General features: G+C 40.7%; 1 protein-coding gene across 4 annotated transcripts in view; it reads left to right on the plus strand.

Annotated features, from left to right (window-relative positions):
- The window catches only part of KCNH6 (potassium voltage-gated channel subfamily H member 6), a 556,858-nt gene that overhangs the window by 426,397 nt on the left and 117,252 nt on the right, over positions 1–13,209 (plus strand). For all 4 annotated transcript variants that reach the window (XM_085874776.1, XM_085874773.1, XM_085874777.1 and 1 more), the window contains exon 9: positions 11,366–11,765. In XM_085874776.1, the coding sequence (XP_085730902.1) occupies positions 11,366–11,765 (400 nt within the window). The remainder of the gene's footprint in view (positions 1–11,365; positions 11,766–13,209) is intronic.

The following is a 13,209-nucleotide window of genomic DNA, read 5'->3' on the forward strand; positions in this document are numbered from 1 at the left end:
GACTTTACTTTGATTAAATCTGTCTGGTAGTATTTTCATTAGCCCTTGAATGTTCAATAAGTGCTGCTTTCGATTGTATGTTTCAATAATTCATTTTTAATGATACAATTTCACATAACTACAATAAAATATATATATTTTTAAATCACATTTCATCAAAAAGCATTTGTATGGTGATTGTGGAAGTGAAGAGGGTGGATAGAAGGAGGATGGATGAACTGAGTGAGGAGATTGGTGTGCATATGAGCTTGACGGAGAGATTGGTAAAATGCTGGCTGAAGTGGGCTGGACACGTGGTGTGATGGAGGAAGAGAGAATGGCAAAGAGAGTGGATAGCTTGAGGGAGCAAGGTCGGAGGAAAAGAGAAAGATTGTGGTTGAGATGGGAAAATTGTGTGAGGAGGGATATCAAGAAGGTGGGAGTGGTTGGAGAGTGGAGAGAGTTGGCTGAGGACAGGGGAAGTGGAGGAGGGATATCAAGAAGGTGGGAGTGGTTGGAGAGTGGAGAGAGTTGGCTGAGGATTGGGGGATGTGGAGTATTCTGGAAAAGGCAGGGCAGAAGTTGAGTACTATTGGACCTCACCCCTTGTAAAGGGAAGGGAAGAAAAGAGAAGAAGATGAATGGTGATAATCATCAAGTCAAGTTGAGGTGTTTACCCAGCGAACACAATAATGTTGTTAAAACATCATAAAATCAAAACATCATTAAAATATTATCAAAAAACTATTTTTGTAACATTTTACAATTGTTATTATGATATCAACCTATTTTAAACACAATGTGTATTTGTCTGTCCCCCTTCATAAGAATGATTTAAGAAGGGTTTTAAAGGCCAATCTTTTAACATGACTGTATGTTCAACTGTGGTCTATTTTTCAGGATTTAAAAAACCTCAAAAACATTTTTTTACAAGGCGCAGGGAGATGTAATTTGCTGCACATGATGTGCAATGTGCGCAGAGTAAAATGAGTGTTCATTTACATCCATAGGATGTCTAATAAATAAAGGAGATACAGTAAGTCGTCGACTTACGACCTATGCGACTTACGACTGATCGACTTTATGACCACCCCGCGACCGCGATATGTACTGTATGTCTGGCCACTACTGCTCCGTGTCTGGCAGCGCGTTTGTTGCCCAGCTGGGCATACGACAGTTTCCGCCCCAGCGCCCGCCAGTGCGAGCGTGTTAGCGTGGTCTCGGTATGGCGCAGTTTATTCGTATCCGTTTGTCTTAAAATTTTTACTTCAAACCCCCATGATGTCTACCAAGAGGAAATTATCTTTGTCTACTCCTCAACCTGCCAAGAAGGGAAGAAAGGCCATTGATCTCACCTTTAACAAGGAAAAGAAAGGAAAGAAACAAGGAAAGAAAGGCAATTGATCTCACCTTTTACAGGGAAAAGAAAGGAAAGAAACAAGGAAAGACATGCCATTACGAGGAGAAAAAGAAACAAACAATTCAGACAAGGCTCACCATGTTTACGAAAAAAAACAACTCCTCCGGCTACCCCGAGCGCTGCCCCAATTGATAACATCGACGATAACATCGATGATGTACAGCCAAGCACGAGTGACCAATAACGTATTTTGTATTTTCTTAATTAAGTATGTTTTGTAACAACTGTAAAATGTTTTGTATTATTTGTATTTCTGTATGTTTTTGCAAATATTAAACCATTTGTACTGTAGTATGCAGTGTTTGACTTAAACCTGACGGACGTAAAAACGTTATACAGTAACAATAAAAATGGTTTTTATTACCATGGTTATAACAATAAAGAACAAAGAAATTGTTAATAAAATATGACTTACAGATGATTATTATATCATTCTACAGTATAATATACATACGGTAATTTTTGTATAGGCCTATACAATATAAATAAAGGTAAAAATAAAGGTTGGCCGACTTACGACTGGTCGGTCGTAACCGATCGCGGTCGTAAGTCGCCAACTTACTGTATACCTGACATGAAGCCAAGGCTTCAGACTGGCAGGCTCATGAGGCTGTACCATTGAAATGAAACGTCCCAGAAGATATATAAAATATGACAATATTTGTGCATGTAGTGTTTTTAAATAATGCTCCTTACTATGAAAACATCATATCTTCCAGTTTCTTTGAATATTTTCAAGAAACTAATTCCAACCCATCATTTTTGATGGGCTTTTATACTAGTTACATCATAAACATCAAAATGTTTTTACATTTTAAGTTTGCAATGGTCTGAATCTTGAACCCTGCCTCCCCCACTCTTACTTCCTCTTGCATGCCAATTGACCCGTATTTTGCGGGTTTGACTTGTTTTCTTTCTTTCAGCCTGCAATAATGTTGTAAGGTTTTAGACAATCATCTTCTCATTCAAAATCTCTTTGACCAGACCCATATTGGATGGAAAGTAGGAACAATTTCAAAAACGCAATGTTTAGCTTCCATTCCACTAGCATGGATTCACACACAGAGTGACAGATCTGTAGCGACCTTTATCCGATATGCTTGGTACCGCTGTGGTCTGACTCTATTGGCTGGGTGATGTCATGAGCTTTACTCAACCGACCAATTCCTTAAATACTCATATGTACACATCTTCACTTCCGCTTGTCTACTATTTGTCGTCACCCCAAATAAATCGGTAGGCCTATTTTCTTTACAATTCACTTTTTGACTTCTTACTGTGATATTTATTGGTACTTTTGAGAATTTCAAATGGTACGATTTGATTTGGATTGCATTTGTTTGGATACAGGATGTTCACAAATTACGGTTCCAAAATCAAACCTCAATAAATAAATAAAATGAATGAAATGGAAAACCATGATGCAGTTTGATACTTGTGAATGAATGGACATTTCTCAGTTTGATTGTCAAGATTTGTCTAGATCATTATATTGCATTCATCACCATTTATCATTACTTGGTCTCTATAAACCAGGCAATACTGCTCTTTATTGTGGGGATGCAAATTGCAGTGAATGTGACGTCACATGTCAGGCGACAATGGAAACGAAAAAAGTAAATAAAACTTTGAGAAATGGTCTTTGTTTGAGAAATGCTGTGTGTTTATGTATGTATGTATGTATGTATGTATGTATGTTGTCTTACTTGGAACCTCCTAATCATAACTCATTAGTCAATATATCGAATAGCATTTTTAACACGTTTGGTTAACCCTTTGTGTGCTGCATTGTTTATGGCCACATGGTTCCCTCTCCTCTCCTATATAATTCTCCAGTGTTCAAGTTTATAATTCAAATGAAATAAAATAATGATTTTAAAGGTCCCAGAAAAAAAATTCCAGAAGTTTACTGCTGTTGATGCAGCTTCTTTTACACCACCTTATTTGACACGTTACATTCGTATTCGTACCTGTTCTTTGCGTCCTTAAAAAGAGGACATTTACTGTTTGAAATGATTTCCCATTTTGCTTGACTACCAGAAAACAGACAGAGGAAAAAAATTATCTCTCTGCCTCTGTCTCTGTCTCTCTGTCTCTGTCTATCTGTGTCTGTCTGTGTCTCTCTCTCTCTCTCTCTCTCTCTCTCTCTCTCTCTCTCTCTCTCTCTCTCTCTCTCTCTCTCTCTCTCTCTCCCTCTCTCTCTCTCTCTCTCTCTCTCTCTCTCTCTCTCTCTCTCTCGTCTCTCTCGTCTCTCTCCGTCTCTCTCCGTCTCTCTCCGTCTCTCTCCGTCTCTCTCCGTCTCTCTCCGTCTCTCTCGTCTCTCTCGTCTCTCTCGTCTCTCTCGTCTCTCTCGTCTCTCTCGTCTCTGATGTTTTGATTCATGTTCAAAATGTAACATTAAATTGGAATTAAGTTGTTCTTCGATCATAAAACCTACGTTTGTAGACGGACAGACAAGGAGAAGTGAACTGCAATTGCTTAACCCTGCCTTTCACTTTGTGTGAGCGGGTTAATAATGGATATATTGTTTTAAATTTCTGTTGACCACAAGTTAATGAGAAACTTACAAACTATAAATATGCATTGTGGAGGACCGGGATTGTCACGTAGTTCAGTGAGGGGAGATTTGACCATTCAATTTAAAACACAACTCTGGCAACATGTGTGATAAATATGACACTGGCTACTGAGCCTTTCTAAAAGGCAAAACTGACATAAAAATTTATATTGCAATGTTCCTGGGCCAACATGAAAAACTAATGTATACCATGGAAATTGCTCAGAACAGGAACTTGCACATTATTTTCACATAATATAGAGCATGCATTTTGACTGATACATATTGCACATTTTTCACTGCTTTTGATATGGGATTCTGTGTGAAAACAGATTGTTGATAACCTTTGTGGTGTTGACTTTCAGGTGAGCACCTGACATCCAATACCAAGTTCAGGCTAAAGTAAACTGCTGAAACGAAATGGTGGTGTACTCCAAAGTTCACTTTCTCATTGCTTGTACTGTCTTTGAAATTCCATTCGAAATATCAAACTACCTTGTGATGTATTTCATTTTTTTTGAAAAAGTATCATTTAGATTTTTTTGTTGAATTTCAAAAGAGAGTCATTATTATATATCGTTATGTTTGTTACAGTTGTGTCACATGTTTATTGATGAGAAATATAATGTAAATGGAAGCAATTGAAATATCACTAATTACCTGCAGGATTGTTTGATGTTAGCGGCTTTATGCTTCAAAGTGTATGATAGGTCTGACATCACAATTAGGTGATCGGTTAAAATCCTGGGATCGAGTCAGTAATACATGAAGCTTGGGTGGAAAAATGAACCAACAATACAGTTTTGTATTTGGTCTTCGTACAGTTCGATCCTTCTAGCCTCGTGTTTTGTGACTTTTGTGACTTGACTGTGATGCCTGGGTGCAATTCTTTTTTTGTTTTTAATAATTTATGTTGTATACATCTTTAATAAGCGGTAAAGATGGTGTGAATAATACTTCCTGTGTATACGTTGGTGTACAGACTTTAAAATTTCCCTTTCGATTTAACTCCATATGGCCTCGAGGATACCAACAAGATATTAGGAGCATTAATAGAGAAGCAATTTGTTGTCGAGAACATTGCATAGTGAAATTAACAGATTTGACTTTTGTGAACTAAACATTCTTTTCAGGTCATTTAGTTAACCCACACTAAATCAAATGGAGATAATGACTGTTATAAGACTATTAAAGCAATGGTAAAATAAAATGCAGTTCCAGTAATTTCAAAAAATAAAATGCAGAAGTCATTTCAGTCGATAAATTACTCAACCATTACTGGCTATTAAAAGCTATGTCATTGTAAGTGTTGCAGGGGTGGCGATCCAGGTTAATCCCCCCCCCGACCCAAATTGTGGTGAGGGGCGGTTAACACCACCAGCCCCCGGATAGCCAAGCGGTTCCTTATTAATAGGAGGCTGACACGTTGATTCTCGGAGATGATCACGCGTGCAGGAGGAGCATGGGGCACAATGGCAGAGGGGAGGAGGAGCACAGCACAAGGGGGGTTTATACTCGAACCCCAATACAAATACATGGCTACAGCTTCTTAAAAAGAATACATTTAATGAAAATAAACAAATATTTACAAAGGACAATAATTCAACAGATAATGATAATAACGAAGTAAATAAATCCTATAGTCCAGGTGTCTCTTCACACAGACTCAAATACAGACAACGGGGAAACAAAATAAATAGAAAACCCTTCCTTTCAACGATGCTTGGACTTAGCTTGGCCCAGAGCTAGTCTTTGTGGAACTTGGAATGGAGGCACTTTCACCAGCATGTGAAGATGCACGTAATGGCACTGTCACTTCTCTCATGGCAGGACAAACGGAAGCCAGGCACTCTGCGAGCGGCACCCAACACCAAGGCTCAGAGCCACAGTGTAGCCACTTTGTACATCGATCGTCCTCATCGACCCGCTATGACATACACGAGGCAGGATCCGTTTCTCACGACTCAACCAAGAGCCAAAGTCCAGCGTCTAGCTTCATATGTGCGCTCACCCTGAACTCCCACCTCTGACTCTCTTTCAAAATCAACTCTGGCTCATGCGTTTCTCACACTGACCTCGTGCGTGTGCTCTGCCGATCTCTCATCCTAGTTAGTCGGAAGCTCTCATGCCCTCTTCCTCTACAGGTGTCTCGCCTAACAACCTCCTGCCTCCGGGGCGTGGCCTGCTCGCACGAAACCTGGAAAGGCGGGGCTTCTGTCCACTCAGCTCGCTTCTGACGTCACGCCCATCAATCATTAGCCTCGGGGGTTTGACTTTGCCTGTTGTCACCCTTGGAAGGCGAGGCTTTCTGCCCACTTGTAGTGGTTTTAGGAATGTGTTCCCCACCTTTATTGCCGATCTTGAAATATAAAAGCATAGGGAAAAATCACAGAGGGGCGATTACATACTGGGGAAGCTTATTCTTAAACCCTAGCTAATTAACATGACACCACCCCCTCATATGGTGACACGTAACACTTAAGCTCACAGGTTCCCGACTTAGTTGCATGGAGATGCCTCTTACATGTCCATCGACCAAGCAACTCTACACAATGCTATATTTCCAATTAAATTCTTCCATCTACCCCCACAAACGTATTATAAGTAAGGTTATTTTTGTGAATGCCCCTCTCTTTTTAATCAGTTAGAGGGATGCAAATGGAACTACTTTTTTGGAGACAGCATTTTAGTTCTCATCTCAAATTACCTTCAGTATATTTTATGAATCAACTATAAAATGGGCCTGGAATCACATGTGAAGTAACTCTGTAAGACAGACAAATTATCCTTGCACTGAAGTGTTCATTAGGAGGCCAGCTGTGTTTTATTTCATAATGTGATAGCAACATTTTTTTCAGACCAAAACCAAGATCATTTATATCCCATTAACCCTCCGTAAGCCCACTTGTTTCCAAGTTTCCAGTTTTTCCTTCCTGAATGTGCCCATGCCCTTGTGCGTCCTACCCTACCCCTCATTCTTTTCCACATCTCCTATTTCTCCAAGTCTCCCTCTATTTTTCCCCTCAACTCCACTGTTGGTGTTTCCTGCCTCTCTTTCTACTGTTCCTTTTGGTCTGGTACCTCCTGATCCATTCTATGTTCTAGCATCTCTACGAGCCTCGATTTTGTATATATATATATATATATATATTTTTTTTTTTTTAATAAACACATTCTACAAGCTCACATCTAAATCCTAACTACTGCTCTGTTATGATCGGTATGCACTTCCTTTGGTCGTAGTGAGTATGGTATTTTTTAAAGGTTTCTGTAAGAATACCTAATGCTCTGTTTTTGTGGACATCTATTTCTAAGATTGAAACAAATTTTTCTCGGTGCTCAAAATCGAATGAGAGTGAAGTCGATGGTGCACCATTGCAAATCCCCACACTTCCCATCTAAAGCAAAGTTGAAAGGTGGCAAAATGTTCCACCATGAATGACCCAATATCAAATTTTGAGTAATTGTTTTCCCCATTTTCAATCCCTGACCCTAAGTTCCCCCTAGGGTATGAAATGGGGGTCAAATCCCAAAAAATGTGACATATTTCATGCGTTCGATTGCATATACAAAGTTTAATTTATAAATGTGGCCGTAATTGCATTGTTTAGAATTTGACCTTTTAACCCCACCCCAAGGGGTGGGGGCAAAATTATATGGCGCTTGCACCTTCTTGCCATGTTGTGATCATAACTACCAAGTTTGATGAATTTCTGCATAACCATTTAGGAGGAGATAGTGTGACAGACGGAACCGTTTACAATACAAAACCGTTGGGTTTTTTTTTCAAAAAGCATGGGGGATAATGAAGAATTAGTCTTGCTCATGAAAGTTAATGTCAATGTGCATCAGCAGACATGTATAACAAGGGATGGGATCAAAAGAACAATGATCAAGAATGTTAACTGCTGTGAAAGCAAGGAGAAGCTGACGTTTCGGGTGTTAACCCTTCATCGGAGTACACTGGAAGCTTCTCCTACCTTCTCCTGGCTTCCCACAGTGGTTAGCATATCTTAGTCAACATTCTGTTTTCATGCATTGTGTAGGTACTCTGCTTGTTTGCAGAAGACATGATGAAACAAATAAGCCACTTGTCAATCAGGGTGTGAGGCAATGCTGATGCCTGGATTGTTTCATTGCATCATTTTATTTGCGTGATTGTATCATGTAGACAAGATTCTGTAAAAATAGAAATCCACATTAAAATCAACGACAAGCTTTTATTGTATTATCAGACCCCGGCATTTGAAGGGATACGTTTCTGAAAAATGCCACAAATAACAAATCCACAAATGTCGGGGCATTGTTTCAATAGGAAAAGGGGGGAGGGGTACGTTCCTGGTGGTTTGTGACTCATAAGGAAAAATCAAAAATCCCATGAAAAGCCGTGAATATGCCTGCAAAAAACTGCAAAAAAGGCATGAAAAAACCCTGCAAATATGCCCGCGAAAAACCACGAAAAGGTGAAAAAAGATCGCGAGTACGTCTACGAAAAAACCATGAAAACGTGAAAATCTGCGAATACGCCCACAAGAAACCACAAAAACGCAAAAAAAAAAAAAAAACAACCTGTGAATATGCCCACAAAAATCTGAAAAAAAAACACAAATACGAAAAGCACAGGACCACAAATGTAGAAGCAGGTTACATTTTATGAACCAGAAATATAGTGGAACCGTGAATGTCGGGGTCTGATTGTACTTCTTATGTGGCTTGACATAACATAATTTGTGCTTTGATTTATTCAGACAAATATAATCTGAAGATGAGTATACATCGATTCTGAAAAGGAGAACCGTGTGTGTGTGTGTGTGTGTGTGTGTGTGTGTGTGTGTGTGTGTGTGTGTGTGTGTGTGTGTGTGTGTGTGTGTGTGTGTGTGTGTGTGTGTGTTTGCGTGCGTGCGTGCGTGCGTGCGTGCGTTTGTGCGTGCATGTTGTTGTCTCCATATGTGGGTTTCAGAAGGTGGAACAGAGCCTTCCCAGGTGTCCACCTCCATTTCGATAAGAGGTGTTGGGGGAAGGGGGCACCAAGATGTGAAGTTGTGTTGTTGTCAAAGTTTTGTCCCGAGGGCTATTTTCAGGATCATCACTGAGCCCTGGACAGCTTCCAACTGCAGTTTGTTTGTATTAATATTCCCAGCGAAGGTTCTTTTTCATTGTTCTTGTTGCTCCAATGATCATTGGTACAATTTCAGATATCATCAGATTCTCAGATCTTTTCAATTCATTTTTGAGGTCTTTGGGTTTGGTCATTTTCTTGATTTCTGCATTATTTAAACCAAAATTACTGGGAACTGATACCCCTATTCGCAATGCTGTTTTTTATTTTTTATACCTAAGTACTATATCTCGTCACAATGCTTTGTTTTCTATAGTCACGGTTGATGGGACCATCATATCATATGTGAGCATTTCCTTGTACTCAATTACCATACATATTATCTTTCTCTTTCCTTGTACTCAATTATCACTTTTGGTTCATGTTTCCATGAGTTTTTCTGGGACTGGGATATTGAAGTTTTTGCAGATGTGCCAGTGGATTACTCTACAAACCTTGTTGTGCCTTGGTGTGTGCAGCTGTTCTGATCTGATTTTTTACATCCCGATAGAAGGTGGCTTGTGCTTTCTGTTTCTACCTTGCAGAACCAACACTTTTCCAATTAACTCAGTCCTGCCATTTTCTTAAAGCCATCCATGTAGTGTCTCTGGTCTTGGACATTGATAATGATTATTTGTTTGCCATCCCAGTCGAGCTGAGCTCTTCTTAGCCATTCCAATGAGCTTTATTTGTCTATGTCGAATCTGTACAAACTCTTCAACTCTTTTTTTTTTTAATACCTTCCTGTGCTTTTATTGTTCTTCCAGTTGTCAGTGTTTATCTGTTGAGAGTTAAGCCCCTCTTTCTATGATTGAGGAAGAAGAAGCAGGAATTGTAGCTTCATGCAGCATTTCCATTGGTAACATTTATTATTCTTTGACAGCAGGAACCCTTTAGGAGGACACAGGAGGAGCACATAAACCACAACAATCACAGCCATGACGCCAACAATTATGTGTTTTAGAAGATCCTTTTTCATGTGTTTCACTTACTTTTACATCTTCATTGACACTCACAGATAGACATATGCAATATGTTTGTGAAGTACATACATGCTATCTTCTGATTAAACTCATCAGTGAAGTTACAGGTAGGCATGCCTAGTAAAGAATAAAAAAGCGAAGCAAATTATGGCAGTAATGCCATGATAAAATAGCTTTTAAACAACTACTACTGTAAAATGTAAAGCAACGCCTCATAACTGGAATGGTGAGCATGAACCCCTGCACTACACCCACAATTGCTGCGAAGTCCTGACCAACAGGGGGCACCTGCCACTTATCCACCTTGTTTTGCATCCATTGCTCGGTTGATGAATTTTCTGAATTGTTGCCTGGTGGACAGAAACAGGAGCCAAACACTTTTTCTGAAAATAAAATGCAATTTTTTTTCATAATTTTTATTTTTGATATTATTTTGGGAGGGGGGAGATATGCAAAGGTGGTTGTAGGATGGGGAATGTACAAACACCAACTGCACATTCACCTTTAGGCGAGGCCCTCTCGCAGACATAACAACCATGACCCGTATACTCAATGCTTCCAGGTCCCTCTCTTACTCACATTTAAACCCATCTACTGTTTCTGCTGCCATTACCTTTCCAGGGAGACTTTTCCACCCATGAACTATACTCTCCGAGTCTGAATAAAAGACCCCTGCTGCCTTACTACTCTCCTCTTCTTTACTCTCAGGCTGTAACCCCTAGCCCTGTCACTGTCAATTCTGCTGAAAAACGTCCTTATCTCCTTCAGCTGCTCATCACAGCTTAGTCTAACTAGCCCCAGAATAAATCTAGTCACTCCATGCTCAACCTTCTGTCTGGCGCTATGTATTTTCTCAGATATCCCCCAATGTTCTGTGCATTTAATGATCACATACACTGTGCAAGCTGTCCTGAACAAGGGAAAGAACTATTGTCAGAAAAGAGATCAACAAAAGTGGATATTAGCTTGTGAACTTGCAAGATGCTCAGAAGCTTCTTTTTCTTTTCTTTTTTTCTCCTTATCTCTTTCAACATGCAAAACACCAGGATGGTTCTTCCTTAATGTAAATCTCTACTTTAATTTCTAGTGGATGTTAGACCTATCATATTTTAAAAGAAGTTAGTTGTACGGCCAAAAGACTTTATGAAATGAAATAATACAAAATTATCATGTTGTTTATCAAGCACTTGATTAGAAATGATAACTTGCATGTTGTATAAACAATAAGCTGCAGCCCTTTGTATTTTATCATTTCATGGAAGTTGGTAAACTCTTGCTCAAAAAAATCCTCAAATGCAATCACATGCATTCTTTTCCCTTTGTTGCAGACAACAATTCTGATTGGTCTACTCAAAACGGCACGACTCTTGCGGCTTGTTCGGGTTGCACGCAAGCTCGACCGATATTCTGAATACGGCACCGCAGTGTTGTTCCTCCTCATGTGCACATTTGCTCTTATTGCTCACTGGCTCGCATGCATCTGGTATGCCATAGGCAATGTGGAGCGCACATATATGTTGCATAAGATTGGCTGGCTCGATTCCCTCGGACGACAGATCCACAAGCCATACAACACCGCAGACCCAACGGCCGGTCCAGGTGTCAAGGACCGCTACATCACGGCGCTTTATTTCACCTTCAGTAGCCTCACAAGTGTTGGTTTTGGGAATGTGTCCCCCAATACAAACTCTGAGAAGATCTTCTCCATTTGTGTTATGCTTATTGGAGGTGGGTGCCAAAACCAAGCCTCGGCTTATTTTCATGGTTTGGCAAATATACTGTGTCTATTGCAACTATATACCTTTTTATTTCATACTCTTCCTTACTTTAACAACTTGTATTTTCATTTTCACTTCCATTTTAATAAGGTGTTTTTATATTGTGTGCCAAATATATTAACATTATCTATATATATATATATATATATATATATATATATATATATATATATATATATATATATATATATATATATATATATATATATATATATATATATATATATATATATATTGTTACGAATTTGGAATTCAATCGCACACAACATACAGGTTCCCTTAGTCAGCTATGTCGATAAGTGCATGTTCCCTAGATAGCTCACTTTCCATTGTTTAAATGTTCAGAGATCGATTAGATGCGCTGCGGATCGATTTAATAGTTAGGGAACGAAACAATGGAGACGTCCCTCCCCCCCCCCCCCTCTTCTGCGAAGAGGAAGAAAAACCCTGTGGTGACGTCAACAACTCCCTCCCACCCGTGGTTGAGCGGGGGGGGGGGGTGGATCACGAGGGCATGAGTCACGCCGGGTGCGGGGGAGGGGGTGCAAAGGATAAAGAGGAGACCCTTTCTTTGTTCGTGTGGGAGTCCCGTGGTAGGGCTGAGTTCGTGGGCTGAGTTCGTGAAAGTCCCGTGTAAAGAGGTCGTGGGAGTCCCGTTCTGATTTCCGTGGGAGGAGTAAGCTTTTTGTTTCGGAGAGAGCAGTCGTTCAGCAGGCCATCAGGTCCTGCTTGGCTTGAGGCCTTCGGAAGCTTTTTGCTTCGGCTGGCTCAGTGAGCTTCGGCTGCTGCTTTGTTTTGGAAGGAACTTGAGCCGGTTGTTCAGCTCGAGCTGCGAGTGGAGGCTTCTTCCTCTTCTTCTTGGTTCGTGGAGCTTTTCGTTCTCCATTTTGTTTCCAGGATTGGTGCGACGCATCGGCCTCTTCTTGGAGTTGGATCCTCGGGGAAGCGACGATTGACAGGAAGGATCGGCGCCTCGTCTCACCGGCACGTGTTGAGAAGCGCGGGAGGATTCGCGGGAGCTCGGGAAGGATCGCGGCGATTGGATCCATCTCGCTCTCGCTGGAGCCCGGGTCTGGACAAGTTGAAGACCACACGAGGTGGAAAGGTTCGAGTTAGGCTCTGAGTTTCAGCTCACCTGTCCTCCGAGCTGGAGCTCGTGATTAAAGGCCTCAGCCACCGTTTCGTGTGTGTGTGTGTGTGTGTGTGTGTGTGTGTGTGTGTGTGTGTGTGTGTGTGTGTGTGTGTGTGTGTGTGTGTGTGTGTGTGTGTGCGCGCGCGCGCGCGCGTACGTGTGTCCGTGTCAGGTCAGGTATGGGAGCATGTGCTAGAACAGAGCGTCGCTGCGTCCACTTTCCGCCGGTACTCCAGGGGCATCCGTCTGGCCATCCCCCAGG

The sequence above is a fragment of the Eptatretus burgeri genome, chromosome 3 (assembly GCF_056783735.1).
Source record: "Eptatretus burgeri isolate ZD-2024b chromosome 3, Ebu_testis_v1, whole genome shotgun sequence".
NCBI classification, from domain to species: domain Eukaryota; kingdom Metazoa; phylum Chordata; class Myxini; order Myxiniformes; family Myxinidae; genus Eptatretus; species Eptatretus burgeri.